Below are 15,601 nucleotides of genomic sequence, written 5' to 3' on the forward strand. Positions count from 1 at the left end.
GCGGTCAGCCCCTTAGAGTATACGCAAGGGGCTCTCCACTTTGTTTTTAATCCTCAGTCTAAACTCTTCCGTCGAAACAAATTAACCTACAAACTGTCTACAATGGGTGAATCGCTCGAGAAAGGTTGTGTCGCATGTAGGTGGACACTCGACAAAGAAAGACGGTGCCATTATACCAGCCACCTCAAGCTCCTCTATGGTGCATCTACATGGGGCGTCTGGTCTATCGGATCAGATGTGGTCCTGAAAGACCGGCCCGATGAAGGTCCAAAGGCAAAAATTGAAGTCAAAACTTTGGACTATCTAGGGAGCAATAAGAATTCTGATATTCCCATCCCGAAGGTCTTACGAGACTGGGTCGATCGAGATGGGCGCTACTTCATTTTGAACGAACGCATCAGTGGCCAGACACTCGAGGAGGGGATAGACTTCTCTGTCAGAAACCTAAAAAATAGATATTGCAGATTAAGTTGTGAGAGTAGGAAAGCAGCTTCGATCTATCACTTCAGCCTCTATTCAGTGTGCCGATTAAAGCCCATGCTACCCAGGCTTCTTATTCTTCGATCTTGAGCCCCGTGGGCCGTTTCACTCAGACCAAGAGCTCTGGAATACTCTTGCCCTGAACCTTCGCTACCTTCCTCAAAATGTCTTGGAGAACTTAAAAAAGCGCCAAACAAAGTGCGAGTCCTATGTGCTTACTCACTGCAATCTCAATTTGGGAAATATTATGGTTCAAGACGGAAAGGTTGTTGGTATACTTGACTGGGAATACGCTGCATTCTTCCCTATTTGGCATGAGTATGTTTCGGCCTCTTTTGGATTAAAAGAGATGGATGTGGAATGGAAAAGATTGCTCCGAGAGCGCTTAGACGCACATGGCGAGGCGCACGAAAATTCTAAGGCATTCTGGACTGATATGTGTAATTCGAGGCCGTACCCAAATCTGGACGAGAAAGGCCAGGAAGCCTTAGACAGATTGTTATAGACCATGTTGGCTTAGTAGAAATATACACTCCCAAAATCCGGCATTGCGACATCGCAGCAGAGAGACTGAGATATTCGTCACTGTTTGCTATCTTGAATCTTTACACACAAACTCAGGAGGTCAAATCACAGTCTTCTACAAGACTTATCGCTACTCGAGGGGAGTATGAGACGGCCGTTTAGGAGCTATAAAAAGTGGATGATAAGCCAATTTTTTTTCGGAAAGAAAATAGTGTATGCTTCAAGTTTTCTCTTTGCATTTTTGAGCAATTCAGACGTGTAGGGGTGATTGTTGGCCGTTGTGGCCGATCGCGGGGGCTGCTGGTAAGACAACACCTGCAATTGAATGTTGACGTTTTTATATTAGAGCTTAAACCAAAAAGCTGTATGGCAACTGAACAGACATATTCCATAAAACATAACACATCCAATTATTGAACACATTCGCAACTTGAATCGAGCCCAGGGAACGTGGTGCAATGATGTGGAAGCAACAAAACGGGGTTGTGGCGCCCAGCTTGTATGCCGTTGCTCTTCCACATGAAGATTTATGTGAGATATAATCTGGAGGTCTTCACCTCTCCAGATCTCTCAAAATATGAGGAAATCCCGGTGTTTGTTCAGGTTCCAGGTTTAGGAAGTATTCCGAGGTTAGAAAGAGGTCGGGTGTGACTCTTCCAGTGACCGGACCTTGCCTGTAGACCGGTCGGTATGCACTGCTCTTTCTCTGATTTATAGGTAGATACCGGGGCTGGATTCAAACCAACAACCATTATGAAATTTCGGTTTGATAAGGCGAGTCTACCAATTCGTCCACCCGGCGCAGGTATGCTCCTAATACGAAACTATTTTGAAGTATAAAACAAGCCCATTTAGCAGCCATCTAGAGATTCTAAAATGAATTTTGACAATCCCAAGGGCCATAATATTGATTGAAGGTAGAAATTTATCAAAAGGTCTGATATTTTATTGCTCGTCAGACAACAAGGAAAGGTATTTTAGTAATCTAGCAGGCATAGTAACATTATGGTGAACGTGAACATCAATCGCTAGATCGCCACAGCAAAAGAAAATTAGATATGAGCACAAAACAAGGAGAAAGCCTAAATAGAGGAGTTGTCAAGGAGTGTCAAAGCCATAACTAAACAGGGCTCTCTTGCTTCGGCGTCTTCGAGTCGGATATGTCTTTCCAAACAAACCAAGACAAGGTAATGGATCCTTTGAGACCAACCGCCAACCACAAGCTACTCGACATAGAAGTGGTTTTCGCTAGACCGCCAGCAGTCATAGCACCGATGAAAAGCGCCAGAAATGCCGCGATTCTCCGGTTTCTCTTTGGGTTAGCCGACCAAGGGCGTGTATACAGCTTGGTGTCGACGAGCAGGTCACACAGAAGGGTAGTGAGGACAACAGTGGGAATCTCATCGAAAGCCAAGATGCGGGATGCGACTATCTGGCCAGCGGCCTGGAAGGCGAGCAGGGTGATTGGGAGGATTTGCATCCATTGAATCGGGGCCCGGGGGTCTTCTGGTTTGGGGCTGACGATGCCGGCCTGGACAACGGCGGCGGCAATAATGAGGCAAGCAGTCTGCAGGCCGAAAGAGAGGACGAGTGTTGATCGTCGAAGCGGAGTCAGGGCGCGGGAAAGGTGAATGAAAAAAAGGTTGCCGAGTAGAAAGACAGTTAGGGCGATGAGGGACTTTGCCCACAGGTACGCTGGGTATTCTGGTTGCCCGGATACACCTAGGGCGATGAATACGGTATTGCCTAGTTTGGGTCAGGGCGAGGCACAGTGGCGATTTGATGCTTGGAATATAAGGGGTAATACATACCTGTTTGCATACTTGAAAAACTTCCCCATGCGTTGAATGATAGGCCATCGACCAGGCCGCCGACGAACCCGCAGATTATTAAAATGATATCCGCACGTTTTGGATTGAGTTCCGTGAAGAAGTATTGAGATAGCTTGGATGAAGAAGAGTCATATCCAGTCCCTGTGGCAGAAACCGCAGTTCCGGGATAAGGTAAATCGGTGCCATTATCAACAGAGGCAGTCTGACTCCTTTGCACGCCGTCTCCAGAGAGATTCTTCGCATCATTGCCTTCTTCAGTAGTAGCAGAAGAGAGGGATCGCATGGAGGCATTCATTTTTGAAAATATGTCTATAGACAATGTGCCTGGCGCAAATGCAAGTGCGAGACCAAGGAAGATGATGGGCTGGGCCCGGGACGACGTCGTCCTTCTTTTAGAATCGATCTCCGAATATGGTCCGCGAAGGGAAAATGGCAAATTATGACGCCTGGCAGGGATCCATGAGCGGACAGTTTTCGTCGGAGTCTTGGAATCTCGGATTTTCTCCACCGGTTTTCCTTGGTATGAACGCTGATGCCATCTTGATGCTTTGGCTTGGACGTCTCGGAAGGACGCAGGGGGCGCCACTCCGGCAGGAAGACATAAAATTGGGCAATATCAAAGCGCAATCCAATTCATGAATCCTTCCTATGCCGATAAGATCCCGCCATTTAGAACAACAATACGGTTTGCTCTATAGGCCGGGGCCGATCGTTAGGCTAACGCCCATGTGGTTGTCAGGTAGGTCTCACGACCGGCGAGACAAATCTATTCTGCAGTTGCGTCAAGAAACACTGCATCACCATTGCTCATTCCGGCCCAATGGTTGCAGATTGCCTTGGTTCTTGCAATATTGAACTTGGCACCCTTGGCGAACATCCGCAATCGGCGGTTGACTTATCGTCGGACGCTGAGAGGTCGAGGGAGGAGGCTGACGGCATTACACTGGTGCAGATCGTCAGGTGTGCCAAGAAAAGCGCCTCCTTGAACCCTGGGCCCAACTTTCATTCGGCACAGCTGCCATATATCTGGGGCTGGCAGCCCTTCCTAATGGATTCCAGCCAAGAAGTTAGCCAGGATGATCGACGCGGAGGTGACAAGACGCCGGGTAAGGTTTCGGCGGGACTTGACGCCAAGCGGCCTCCGCCGTGGATCTGGCCCTTCGACGTGGCTGTGTCTTGCTCCGGGGGGGAACCCGAGTCTTGGCGACTAAGGGGTGAACATCTGGATGAATGAGATGAAGATGAATGATGAAATCTGGAAGGATACGATTGATGTCCCATGGGTTGTGATTCTAGTCTAGATTGATCTGAGGGGGGAGTGGTGGGGATTGATAGCCTGTGGTTAGTATATATGGATGTTTGATCCCGATCTAGATACTCCACCCCAATAACGGGCTTACATCGGGTCCATCATTCTTGCGAATAGTGTCAAACACGTCTGCCTAGACTTACCCCGTTGGTTGAAATGCCGATCCCCCATCCCATGTAATCCCCAGGAGTTGTAAAAGGCTATAACTAGCGCATAATATTGTTTCATCTCAAGATGATCAACACCCGGACACAATGATAGTGGGGGGCGGAGATATTGGTAGTAATATCGATTTCAAATCAGGTTCTCATGGCATCATCACAGTATCTGTAAGATTGAAGGCTCGGAAAAGCAAGTTGACCTCTGGATTGACCATCCCATGAAGATGAAGCCCTACCATTCTGCATACTACGCCGTATATTCATTCCAAATTGGGACCTGACGATGATCACATCAATGCCTGAGCTGAATTGTGAGATCCACTCTGATTCTAGTATTTTGAAAAGTACTAAGCCATAAGCAAGTAGACGTTTTGCTACCCTACGCACGTGCAGTGAAGGTTGCTCGACGTGTCCGAATGAGTGGAGCATGCCTCCGATTCATACATGCATCCCAGTCTCGGTGTGTATATTCGGAGTATTCCGGGCTAGTCCAACGTAGGAGAGCACATAGGTCACATCTGGCTTGCTTTTATTTTTCTTGCTTGTGCATGGCGTATCTGGATGCATACTATTCCACTGTCTCCCTCTCCGGCTCGGAATTATATTCACAATACCAGTTAGTACCTAAGCGGCATACGGGCATGCCCCGAACGGGACTATCAGGGGAGGATCGGCAACCCCGGTTCTCCTCTTCGTCTTCTTTGGCTTTCTCATAGTCTTCTGTTCAGGAGTAGGCCTATCTATCGGCAATTGCTGTTTCTGGAATGTCATTGTTTTATCAAATCGTACTAAAAGTACACAACAAGATTGTCGATATGGGTTATTCCTCAACCGCAAGTTTTCACCCTCAACCCTCACACCTCGTTTTCTTCCATCCAACCAATTATATTCAGTCGCAAAAGTAACAGTGAAACATTATGCAAATCCAAAGCAATTTGATTATTCCAAGGTTTAAATGTGATTATTAATGAAAATCTTGATTTGATGCTTTACCAAAATCCCGGTCGTTAAGTTCCAACATTATCCCCTCCAACTGCATATTATCACCGCAAGACATTCACTTTCATAATTAACTAGTAAATATAACTAGATCGCCTGGAATCTCCTTCCCAGGAGACCCACTTTAACCAACGCCACCCCAGGACCCTACCTACCTATTTATCAACCCTAGAACCACCCCAAGAATCAAATCTCAGCTTTAGAAGGCCGCTGCGCCATCGAAACATATTCCGGCTGAATAGGCTGCATACCCGGTAACTCAGCATGCTGAGTCTGACTCGAATAAACCGGCTCAGACTGCTGTCTCGAAATATCCAGCTCGGGCTTATTATATTGCGTTTCAACCTCATACCGCAAGGGGTGATGAGGCGGAGGACTTTGCGGAACTCCTAATTTCGCAGGACCGAATGGAGCCATCGGCTGGTTTGGCGGATACTGATACGGAGAGGGATACGTTTGAGAACCAGGTGGGAATCCAGGTGGTTGCTGGGGTTGACTCGGAGGTTGAGGCTGTCCCTGCCCCTGAGCTGCTCTCCTTTCTCTCCTTCGACGAATCACGGCGAAATAGACACTGAGTCCCACACTCAGACTGATGAATATCAGACCACCGATAACACCACCGACAATAGGGCCAACTGGTGTAGAGCTCCCACGATGCTGGGATGGATTCGAAACAGCTGTCCCCGAGCTGTATGCTGTGATGTAGGAGGCGGAGGCGGAGTCGGAGTTAGTGTTAGAGTCTATACTAGAGCCAGAGCCAGAATCAGAATTCGAACTCGTCGATGATGGCGTCGAGTAACCGGCCGGATATTGCGTTCCAGTCGAGATGCCCTTTGCTCCGGTGTAAACGGGAAATGCAATTGGGCTGGTAAATCCGCTCCAGTAGGGCTCCATTTGATACTTGATGCCCTCTTCCTCAGAGCATACGAAGGACAGGTAATCTAAACCGTAGGAAAATGTCACGCAGTATGGTTGGGTACCGGTGCTGGATTGCAGAAGTGATGTTAATAGGATTATCGGGGAGGATCAGGATCAGGATCAGTCCTATGTTGTACGCGCTAACATACCACTTTGCGACACTCGTAGAGCAGCCAGAGCCACTACATGACCATGTACTCAATTCAGCGTTCCCTATACAAGCCGTCTGTGGTTGAGTCGGATCACCGACGAATTTGGCATCGCTGTTCCAGAAACATGTTACCGAGGGATCATTGTAGGTCCATCTGTTATCTGGGGAGATCGTGGAAATATAGGGTTAGTCTCGCGTTGAGAAGTGCTTGAATTTAGGACCCCAAAATGAACTTGACAAAAGTACATACCATATCCTGAACCCGAATACCAGCCGCAGAAATTCGGGGGGATATGATCGGTCCTTTTTGAAAGATCGAACGTCGTCGGCTTGGGACTTAAATCGGGGCTGGAATCGGTCGTTGTGGAAGGGGAGACGGTGCGCGGCACAATTTCCTCTTGCGAGGACAAATCGGCTCTGGAAAGTATTAAAAGCAGGGAGAGTAGAGTGGTCGACATTTTGTAGTTTTATTATCGCCTTTTTCCTGGCTTAACAGGTGGTAGGTGCTAGTCGTATCGCTAGAATGCTGGCAAGCCGCCTAGGGCTGTGGTCCGCTTATGAACCCCTGTTTCCCCTCCCTCTCGCGCTGGAATCCATTCGATGCAAAAGGCTCAGATTAACCTTCAAGGTTGACTTACAATTAGGCCAGGCAGCGAATAAGATATGGACTTGAGGCGAAACTCACATCTTAGCACTAAGTAATACGAGAATGGTGGACTAAAGAGGAAAGAATCTACAAGATGGCGGCTTGAACCCTATCTTCGGGATATACGGGATTCTAGGGCTCCGCGGAAAATTGAAGACGAGAGGCTGTTAGAAATTTGAACTTGAACTTGAAGCAGGCAAAATAGGCTAATTAGCATGCAAATGGTAAATTTATCTAGAAGTTGGACTTGAAGTTCTATTTAACCAACTCGTAGCACTACTATCAGAGGTGTGAATGGCCATATATTCATCTCCGAATCAGGCCAGGGCCCTGGATATATCACAACTTCAATACCGCCAGATCGGAGCACTGGTAGTCAAAATTGAAGTTAAAATCCTTATTAATTGCTAAAATTAGACAAGAGTCGCAAAGTAATCCATAGATGTATCTAAATGGTACAAAATTAAAGTTGGGAAGACTAGTATTGCTTCGAACATGCAGCTACTCGATACTAACATGGAGACACGACTTGAACTCTTTGAACTTCCACACTACTAGTAACCAAGGCTACACGGTTCAGAAGAACAAGAAAGAAAGTAAATAAGTAAGAAATCTTTGATTAGATAGCATATTTTTGAAGCCCGAAAAGGTAAACAAAAGGTATCGAAATGATAATAAGTAAAATACTCTCGCGCCTTGAATGCAACAATAACCCGTGAGAAAATAATAGCACCGAAGATCGATATTTGAAATTGTACAGCGAAAGCGAAATCGACTTGAAAAAGGGCGCCCAGGGTATCCGACCATCAATAATTTCATAGTGTGCCACAACGTGGAAAAATGGGTAAGTAAAAATGCAAGCTGCCCCGGATGACGAAAGGGCAGAGAGGAATGTAATAGGCGGGGTAGGGAGATGGCGCTAGGGTGGACAATTAGGCGCGGAAGTCGTGAATGCGGACGTGGTAATCATCGCCTCCGGTGATGAAACGACTGTCGCTCAGGCCGATGCAGTTGACAGCTGCGGAGTGGCCTTCGTATGTCTCTTGGCAGGTGGGGATGCGTGGATCCCAGATCTTTACCATGCGGTCCATACCGCCTGAGGCGATGCGCAAGGTATCGGCAGATAGGGCCCAGATACCTTCCAAATGACCGAAGAATGTCCGGAGACATCTACCGGTGTTAGTTTCCCAGAGACGAATGGTTGCATCGACACCGCTAGTGATGATGTAGCGTGGTGGTTCTTTGCGGCCTTCATCTTGATCGAAGGATGAACCGAATGAAGAAGGTTGGCCATGGAGAGCCCTGGCCTCTAGGATGGGGGAGAGAATGTTCACGGGAGCGTCACCATTGTTGGAAGCTGTGCTGACATGGTCGTTTTCACAGTCTCCGAGGTGTTCCAGCTCAATCTCGCGTGGTAGAGGGATGACTTGTTGCACTGCACCGATGTGGTTGTTAAACACACGAATGCAGGTCTTGGTGTCAAGGTCCCACAGGCGAGCGGCGCCATCATCACAGGCAGTCAAGACAGTACGCGAAGATGTATCAATCTTGACAGCGTTGACGCCTTCGGGGTGAGGAAGGATGAAGGTCGATTTATCTTTGAAGTTCCAGACCTTTACAGTTCGGTCGACTGAGGCAGAGGCAAGAAGGGTGGAATCAAAGTGCAGAGCGATAACTGCCTCGGCGTGACCATTGTACTTGGAGAGACATTCTCCAGTGCGCCAGTTCCACACTCGGATGCTTCGATCAAGACTGCCAGTGATCAATTTGGTATCGTCGAATTGGAGACAACGAACTCCAGCGGTGTGGCCTCTGAGTGTACGTAGTTCTTGGCCAGTCTCCATGTCCCAGATCTTGACCGTCGCGTCATAGGAGCCGGTCATGAGAATATTATCCTCGAATTGAAGGCACATAACACTGTCGGTGTGGCCACGGAGAACTTTAACCGAACAACGTCGATGCTTCCAGTTCAGACCAACCTCGAAGCGATCACGATAAACATCTTTCCATGGGCGATAGCGAGTCTTGTAGTAATCATCATCGGCAACGGGCTTGTAGGCAGGTGACACGCAATGCCTCTTGATCTGATGACAGCTGTGTTCATCTTCAATTTTGCGTTTATTATCCTTCGGCAATGTGACCACCGAACAAGTTCCATTTGGAGCACCATCCGCGGGCGGATTTAAACCTTGGTTCGTAGACTCGTTACCCCAGTTGCTGGCGCGTAGTTCAATCTCGCGCTTCGATTCACGCAGGCGCTTTCGGTCCAATAGAGGCAAGCCCCAACCACACTTGTTGCACTTTCGTCGGATATGCTGTTCGCACATGCGATGCCAGACGACATCATCATCGGCCAATGCCCTCCAGCGGGGAGATACTTGGGCAGCGCGGCAGAGAGAGGCGGTGTCGAGATAACGCAGAATTTTGAAGGAAAGCTCAGCGGGGAGGGCGGTCAAATAATCGATTCGGATCAGTTCGCGGACGCTGGCAGAGATGAAAGACAGTTGAGGAAAGCAGCATTGTGCCAGGACGCCCTGGAGCATCAGTTTGCGCTGCTTTGCTGGGGCGGCGGAAAACAGTGACCAAACATGGGCGATTCCCTGTTGATCATCCTGAGGGAGGGTCTCCAGTTCCTGGTTGGATTAGCGAGTGGGTTAGGATCAGAAGAGGGTAGGTGAACATACCTGTTGAAGTTGACGCATAGATTTCTCATCTGCTTGACGACTGCATTTCGAATCTGGCTGGTGACGGTAGCAGTAGCCAGCGTTCACAGCACGGGGGATGGCAGGAGTGCCGTCCTCGGAGCGAAGAGGCGCATATTGCCGTGGGTGGTATTTTGTGAGAAAAGGAGCGACGTTCTGCTTTGCCAGCTGCGCAAGAGTTTCCGAAGTGGTGGTGGTCTCCTTGGTAGTCTCCGTGGTATCGTGAGGGGTGGTGCGGTTGGCCTCGGAGTTGGCGACAGGAGTCCCCGCTTCAGTAGTCGCTTCAACAAAATCCTTCGGGGGATTTGAAACCTCGGTGTTTGGTTCCATTGCGAATTCCGATGTGGCTTTGCGCCGACCAGGCGTGTTCTTGGCCGAAGGTATCGCCAAGCGGCAGACTCAGTTGGCCGCGGAAGGGTTGAGACAAAGAGGGTGATAAGACTTTGGTGGTTCCCAATGTTGCTTGTAGCTCGCGGCGATTGCAATGGGTGATAGGTCGAGACGAAGACCGATATCAGAACCGGAGATACGGGGTATTGGTGGTGTTCAAATAGAATTGCCAGCGTCCACAAGGTAGTCAATTGTCGAGGAGGGAGGACGAGTATAGCGGAGCGGGAGTAGTAGAATGACGAGTACCCTGGCAGATATGAAAGCCCTCGAAGATGTTGATGTAGGTGTGATCAGTGGAAGGGAGAGGCGAGAGAGGAAGAGACGAGAGACGGATTTAAAGAATAACGAAGGGCGGCTCAGCAAGATTGCGACATCGAGCTCGAAGTGACAGATGCGACATGGAAGAGTGCAGAGTGCAATCACACCATCTGCGCACCAACAGCGGGAATGGGGGAGGCAAAGTGGAAAGGGAAGGCGGTGGAGGGTTACCTAATGACAATCAGATCTTTCACTGGCTGAAATTGGGGCAACACACTCTGTCGATGGTAATCGCCCCACGTGATGGCGCAATTTCCCCAGCGCCTGCCATCACTTCAGTACGGAGTACAAGGGAGCGACGACCCGGTGCCGACGTGCCTTCCTCAGTTCCTCAGCCCATTATCCCTCATCCCGGGACTCCGGCGCTGGGAAAGTACAAAAAAGTGGAAATTGGAAGGAAGGATCGACCGGGGTATTCTAGACCGCCTTTTCCCCAAGGTACTTGGTACTTTCTTACTCCCGTACTCCGTACTTTCTTTCAACCTGCCCTAGTACTGTACAGTGTACCACTCCCATAGCTCCCCGTCCCTTTGCTCTCTATTCTGCCACTCCAGACCCACCGCCCATCGCGCACATCATCCCTCTTCTCCTCCCTTTGTCTCTCGGCCGATGAGGTGATCTACAAAGCTCCAGGTAAGCTTTTTTTTTTTTGACCTCTCAGCGAGCCCTCTGTCCAAAGTACTGGGTGACTACTGCATTCGGAACTGTCATTTCAAACCCACAGTATTGACCTGTTTGCCTTGCATCCCAAGTGGGCTGACCATAACACTCCCGTCCAGTATACTACTGGCTTATCACTGGTGGAGAGCTATCCTTACAGCTGGGCAACCCTAGGGAAGCCTGAGCGTTGAACCCTTCTGATCTATCAATACACCCGTGAGACCTCCAGCTAAACAACCCATCTCAATAGGGGGCGATCTAGACCAAAGGCTCGGCCAGTTTACATTGTAAATCACTCCGGAGCCCCGGCGGCTACCTTGAACCCGGAAACTTTTTGAAACCATCTCGTCATCGCACACCATTCTTCATCCTTGCTCGACATTGCCAGTAAACCGGCTCGACTGGTGCCACGCCCCTCACCGACAGAATGTCATCCCAGTCTTCCTCGGCCTCCATCGCTCAGGGTGATACCGAACACAGCGATCCGGACGCGTTGCCCAACCTGGAGACTCTCGTGTCTTATCTCATTGTAGCCAAGCGTGGCTTGTCCTCATATCATTATGTCTGGCGGGCCAACGAGATCGTCACCGAGGCCCGGACCGCCCTGGAAGATAGCGTGGCCGTGTCATCCCGGACCACATTTCTGCGCCGTGGCTTGAACAGCCAGCTTCGGCTGCTCTACAATGTCCGATCCGAGGTCGCGGAGATATCAAAACGAGGCCGAAGTGACTTCGCAGATGCGTTGAAGAACCTAGACGCCGCCGATGCGCGCCTACGGGACACTCTAGACCTTCTCCGAGAGACAATCGTCCATGCCTCCTTTCGACCAAAGGATGAGGAGTCCAGGACTCTACATGACTTTGTAGACGAGCGCGGAGTGGAGGAACTGCACACCGCCATGAAGGACTCCATTGACCGCACGAATTCCGCCCGCGGAGAATTAGATACCTCCAATCGCGAATTCGATGACGAGCTTGAGTCGATCCGGCAGGCACTCCATCGGTATCGCTCAGCCACCAAATTGGCTTCGTCCCGTGCCTCGGTGTCTTCGTCATCGCCGTCTGCTTCCGAATCGGACCTCCAGGCCGTCTCCTCCATACCGGGCATGCTGCAATCGTTAGAGGAACATGCGCGAAAAATGGCTAGGAACCTTGAATCTCTTGCTAACCATTTTGATCTCTGCGTGAAAGTACTGAAACATACAGAAGGTGGTGGTGCCGCAGCGCGGTCCATCACCGGGGATATGCCCACAGATGTCAGCGGCGAGGGCGTTCTTAAAATCGAGGAGACTCTCGATGCACCCCAAGCCCCCATCTCGCAGAAAGAATATCGAGATATGCTACAGGTCATTGTAAACGACACCCCCGTCGCAGAAGACGTGGTGGTGGAATTCCAAGACCGCATTAACGACATGGAATCCATCTTTGAACAAGTCATGATCCAGCGCGACGCACTCTTATCCATCTCCAACGCCACACTGGAAGTCCATCGCCATCTATCCACACTCGCATCCACCGGCCTTCCACGCTACATTGCCCAAGCGCATAACTTCACCCACGTCTGGAGCGAAGAGAACGACCGCATTAACTCAGGTCTGACCGAACTATCCGATCTCCATGCCCTGTACGAAGGCTTCCTGAATGCGTATGATAGTCTGATCCTGGAAGTCGCCCGCCGAGCGCACGTTCGAAAACGCGTGGAGAAAGTCATTCAGGACACTCAGCATAAACTAAGCCAACTCTACGAGGAAGACGTCTCCGCCCGCGAAGCCTTCCGCGTCGAACAGGGTGATTTCTTGCCATCCGATATCTGGCCCGGCATCGGTCGTGCGCCGATGCAGGTAGAATTCCTGCGTGTGTCGGGCGGCCAACTTGAAGGTGCTCTTGGTAATGAAGAGGATACTGAAAATCAGGACGATGGCGCTGGCGCCAAGGTCCCCTTGACTGAGGACCCTTCGCAGGGCGAAGTCATTCCTGCTTTGCCGAAGGATGTGGTTGAACGGGCCTATTCGCGTGTTAGATCGAGAACGCGGGACCTTGTCCAGGGTTGAGAAGCATCACACTCAATCGGATGGTATGATTTATGAATATGCGTTCTTGCCGGTAATTGTTACTACTATCTTAACTTGAAGATTTTGCTGAAGATTTCCCACATTACATTTTTTCCGCTTGGCATAGTCTATCTTAGTGCCTAAGACCTAAGTGATGAAAGCTAATATGTCTGATCCCCTTCTGACCTCCTGCTTCTTAAAACACTACGATCAGTAAGATACATACTCCTTACTTCTGTAGAGGATGTAAGTACTACTGGCAAGGTGGGAGTGCGGTTGGCCGGAAGTGACTTTCAAAGAGAGCTCTGATAGGTACTAGTACAAACAGGGGTGCCCCAGGTGGGTGGGCCACGATCGTGGCGCGAAAATCATGTTCTACCTAGGTAGCTATATATACCATATTTCCCCTTCAATATAGGGCTTTCCTGTTCTAAATGTCCACAAGTAGATGTCGGCTGGAATTGGCCTGACATTGGGAGACATATATGAACAATTTGAACTAGATTATAATTGACCTGGCGGATAACCACCGCTTTTCCTGACCAACCGTTACGAAAGCGCGCGAGATATGTATTGGCTGCGAAGCTAATGTAATTAGGTGTTGAAATTTGAGTGTTCATTCTTTAAAGCTGACAGTCGCTTTTTTATAGCATGAGGACTGGTTTCATTCATCCTACGCTTGGTGCATGCGTACAGTCACTGAGTCCGCCGGGCAACTTGTCAAGCTTAGGCCGTAGCGAATCTGGCGCTCAGGATAAACGTCCTCAATTTGATCGAAACGCTGTATCAGACGAACCAGAGTATATCCTGCTTCAGTGAGGGCAAATTGCTGTCCAATGCAGACGCGTGGCCCCCCCGTTAAAAGGAAGATACTCCCACCCAACTTTCCGTCCACGCCATCGCTCCGGATCGAAGCTATCAGCGTCAGATCCCCAAATGTCCTTGCGACGGTGCATGACGTGAGTACTGTACATAACAATTTGACCTCTCTTTATAAACACAGGTGACTTACCGTCTGCGCCCCCTCCATGTGGCAATGCTGTGTCTGAAACAGCCGAACGGCGGTTGAATGGGACCACAGGAACAGACGAAGTGACTCGTTCAGGCAAAATTGCAAAAACTGGCATGACTTTAATGAGGAGAAGTTTATATCCCGAGGCGAGCCATAGGTGCCAAAATTTTGAATGATTTCTTCTCGGAGTTTGTTGAAAACCGCCGAGTGGCGCGCCAATAACAGAACGGTCCAGCTCAGAAGTGAAGCAGTGGTATCGCGCCCCTGCGAGGAGAATGTTCAAACACTGCGAGCCTAGTTCTATGGGATCCTGAGTTTCTGCAACCAATGCATCGAGAAAGACGTATCGCGTCTTGTCAGCGTGTCTGATATTGGCTTCTTCTCGCTGGGATTGAAGTGCCTTATGCACAAATCTATCAACAAATGCATGGACCTCCCTGTCTGATTGCCGGGCTCTTAGGCAGTTCAACAAGGAAGCAACCCATCCAAATCGAAGACGCTGAGCACATACAGCTTGCGAATCATCGAATGAATAGGCGAAAGAGACTTCTGGGCATTGGCGACCTTCCAAATAATGTAGTTGGCTATCGGCACTTTCACCAAACAAAAACTCTGTTGCAGTATCCAAAGTCAACCGAAAAAAGATACACTGGATATCTGTACTGGTAGTCCATCCTGTGGGACCAACGTGAATTGCGTCCATAGCTCTGAGGACATGTTTCTCTTCTAGGTCGAGCTGGCTGATCTGATTGCGCGTAAACTGAGGCCGGAGTAGAGCGCGTGAGTGCGACCATTGCTCTCCATTAGCCGTGAACTAAAGTACGGGTCAGTATATATTGCACCAAAGGAATGCCAATGATGAGGCTTACTATTCCATTACCCAAGAGCGGACACAAACTATCCCGTCGAACACTACCAAGCTCGAAGTTCGAAAATTGTGTAGCGAGTAGTGATTGAATGTTTTTCGGATCGGCCGTGATGACAATGTGTTGTCCCAGGCTACGTATCATAAACGTGGAGACGTATCCTTTCTGCAGCTCACTCATAGTCCGAAATCTGCGTTCGAATAACTCTGGCAAGAGCTTCACTCTATCAGCGGATAATGACTGCAACAAGTGCGTGACGCCTATCGGATCCATGGAAGGTAAAAGGGGGAGATTAAGACAGCCCAAGCTACGAGCCTTGCGGGAATAATGCCATGACGCATAAAGCGCGTGAATCATGTGTAGAAATAGGGCCGCAGCTAAGATTCTGAGCACGTTGATGAGCTCCATCGTCGCTAGCTCGGGGTGTTATGGATGACAGATGCTGTTTTAAAAGGCCCTGTAAATCAAGGTAGTTCGTTTTCTCGCCCATCGACTGGCTACGGATATCAAAGGAGATATAACCCGCTAACTACTTAAGCCCGCTTCGGTTGCCTGCTCACCTTTCTAGACCATTTTATTGAC

General features: G+C 49.3%; 8 protein-coding genes across 8 annotated transcripts; 3 read left to right on the top strand and 5 right to left on the bottom strand.

Moving 5' to 3' along the window:
- Positions 1-102: 102 nt before the first annotated feature.
- On the top strand, positions 103-985 carry N7509_010014 (aminoglycoside phosphotransferase family protein; the record flags this gene model as incomplete). Its single annotated transcript, XM_056634651.1, has 2 exons — positions 103-472; positions 549-985. The coding sequence occupies 2 exons, from the start codon at positions 103-105 to the stop codon at positions 983-985; spliced, it is 807 nt and encodes a 268-aa protein (XP_056485271.1).
- A 1,140-nt stretch (positions 986-2,125) lies between these two features.
- N7509_010015 (YoaK family protein) lies at positions 2,126-3,132 on the bottom strand (the record flags this gene model as incomplete). The annotated part of the gene is made up of 2 exons (XM_056634652.1): positions 2,126-2,751; positions 2,817-3,132. 2 exons carry the CDS (start codon positions 3,130-3,132, stop codon positions 2,126-2,128), a joined length of 942 nt encoding a protein of 313 aa, XP_056485272.1.
- A 525-nt stretch (positions 3,133-3,657) lies between these two features.
- Positions 3,658-4,071, top strand: N7509_010016 (uncharacterized protein; the record flags this gene model as incomplete). Its single annotated transcript, XM_056634653.1, has 1 exon — positions 3,658-4,071. The coding sequence occupies one exon, from the start codon at positions 3,658-3,660 to the stop codon at positions 4,069-4,071; it is 414 nt and encodes a 137-aa protein (XP_056485273.1).
- Positions 4,072-5,492: 1,421 nt separating this feature from the next.
- N7509_010017 (uncharacterized protein) lies at positions 5,493-6,200 on the bottom strand (the record flags this gene model as incomplete). Its single annotated transcript, XM_056634654.1, has 1 exon — positions 5,493-6,200. The coding sequence occupies one exon, from the start codon at positions 6,198-6,200 to the stop codon at positions 5,493-5,495; it is 708 nt and encodes a 235-aa protein (XP_056485274.1).
- A 22-nt stretch (positions 6,201-6,222) lies between these two features.
- On the bottom strand, positions 6,223-6,833 carry N7509_010018 (uncharacterized protein; the record flags this gene model as incomplete). Its single annotated transcript, XM_056634655.1, has 2 exons — positions 6,223-6,536; positions 6,626-6,833. The coding sequence occupies 2 exons, from the start codon at positions 6,831-6,833 to the stop codon at positions 6,223-6,225; spliced, it is 522 nt and encodes a 173-aa protein (XP_056485275.1).
- A 1,120-nt stretch (positions 6,834-7,953) lies between these two features.
- Positions 7,954-10,053, bottom strand: N7509_010019 (F-box/WD repeat-containing protein; the record flags this gene model as incomplete). The annotated part of the gene is made up of 2 exons (XM_056634656.1): positions 7,954-9,654; positions 9,706-10,053. The coding sequence occupies 2 exons, from the start codon at positions 10,051-10,053 to the stop codon at positions 7,954-7,956; spliced, it is 2,049 nt and encodes a 682-aa protein (XP_056485276.1).
- Positions 10,054-11,518: 1,465 nt separating this feature from the next.
- N7509_010020 (autophagy-related protein 17) lies at positions 11,519-13,141 on the top strand (the record flags this gene model as incomplete). The annotated part of the gene is made up of 1 exon (XM_056634657.1): positions 11,519-13,141. The coding sequence occupies one exon, from the start codon at positions 11,519-11,521 to the stop codon at positions 13,139-13,141; it is 1,623 nt and encodes a 540-aa protein (XP_056485277.1).
- Positions 13,142-13,814: 673 nt separating this feature from the next.
- N7509_010021 (uncharacterized protein) lies at positions 13,815-15,427 on the bottom strand (the record flags this gene model as incomplete). Its single annotated transcript, XM_056634658.1, has 3 exons — positions 13,815-14,107; positions 14,154-14,967; positions 15,023-15,427. The coding sequence occupies 3 exons, from the start codon at positions 15,425-15,427 to the stop codon at positions 13,815-13,817; spliced, it is 1,512 nt and encodes a 503-aa protein (XP_056485278.1).
- Between the last annotated feature and the right edge of the window lie 174 nt (positions 15,428-15,601).

Source organism: Penicillium cosmopolitanum (genome assembly GCF_028827165.1).
Source record: "Penicillium cosmopolitanum strain IBT 29677 chromosome Unknown utg000009l:1.0-9042332.0:1.0-9050551.0, whole genome shotgun sequence".
Taxonomy (NCBI): Eukaryota; Fungi; Ascomycota; class Eurotiomycetes; order Eurotiales; family Aspergillaceae; genus Penicillium; species Penicillium cosmopolitanum.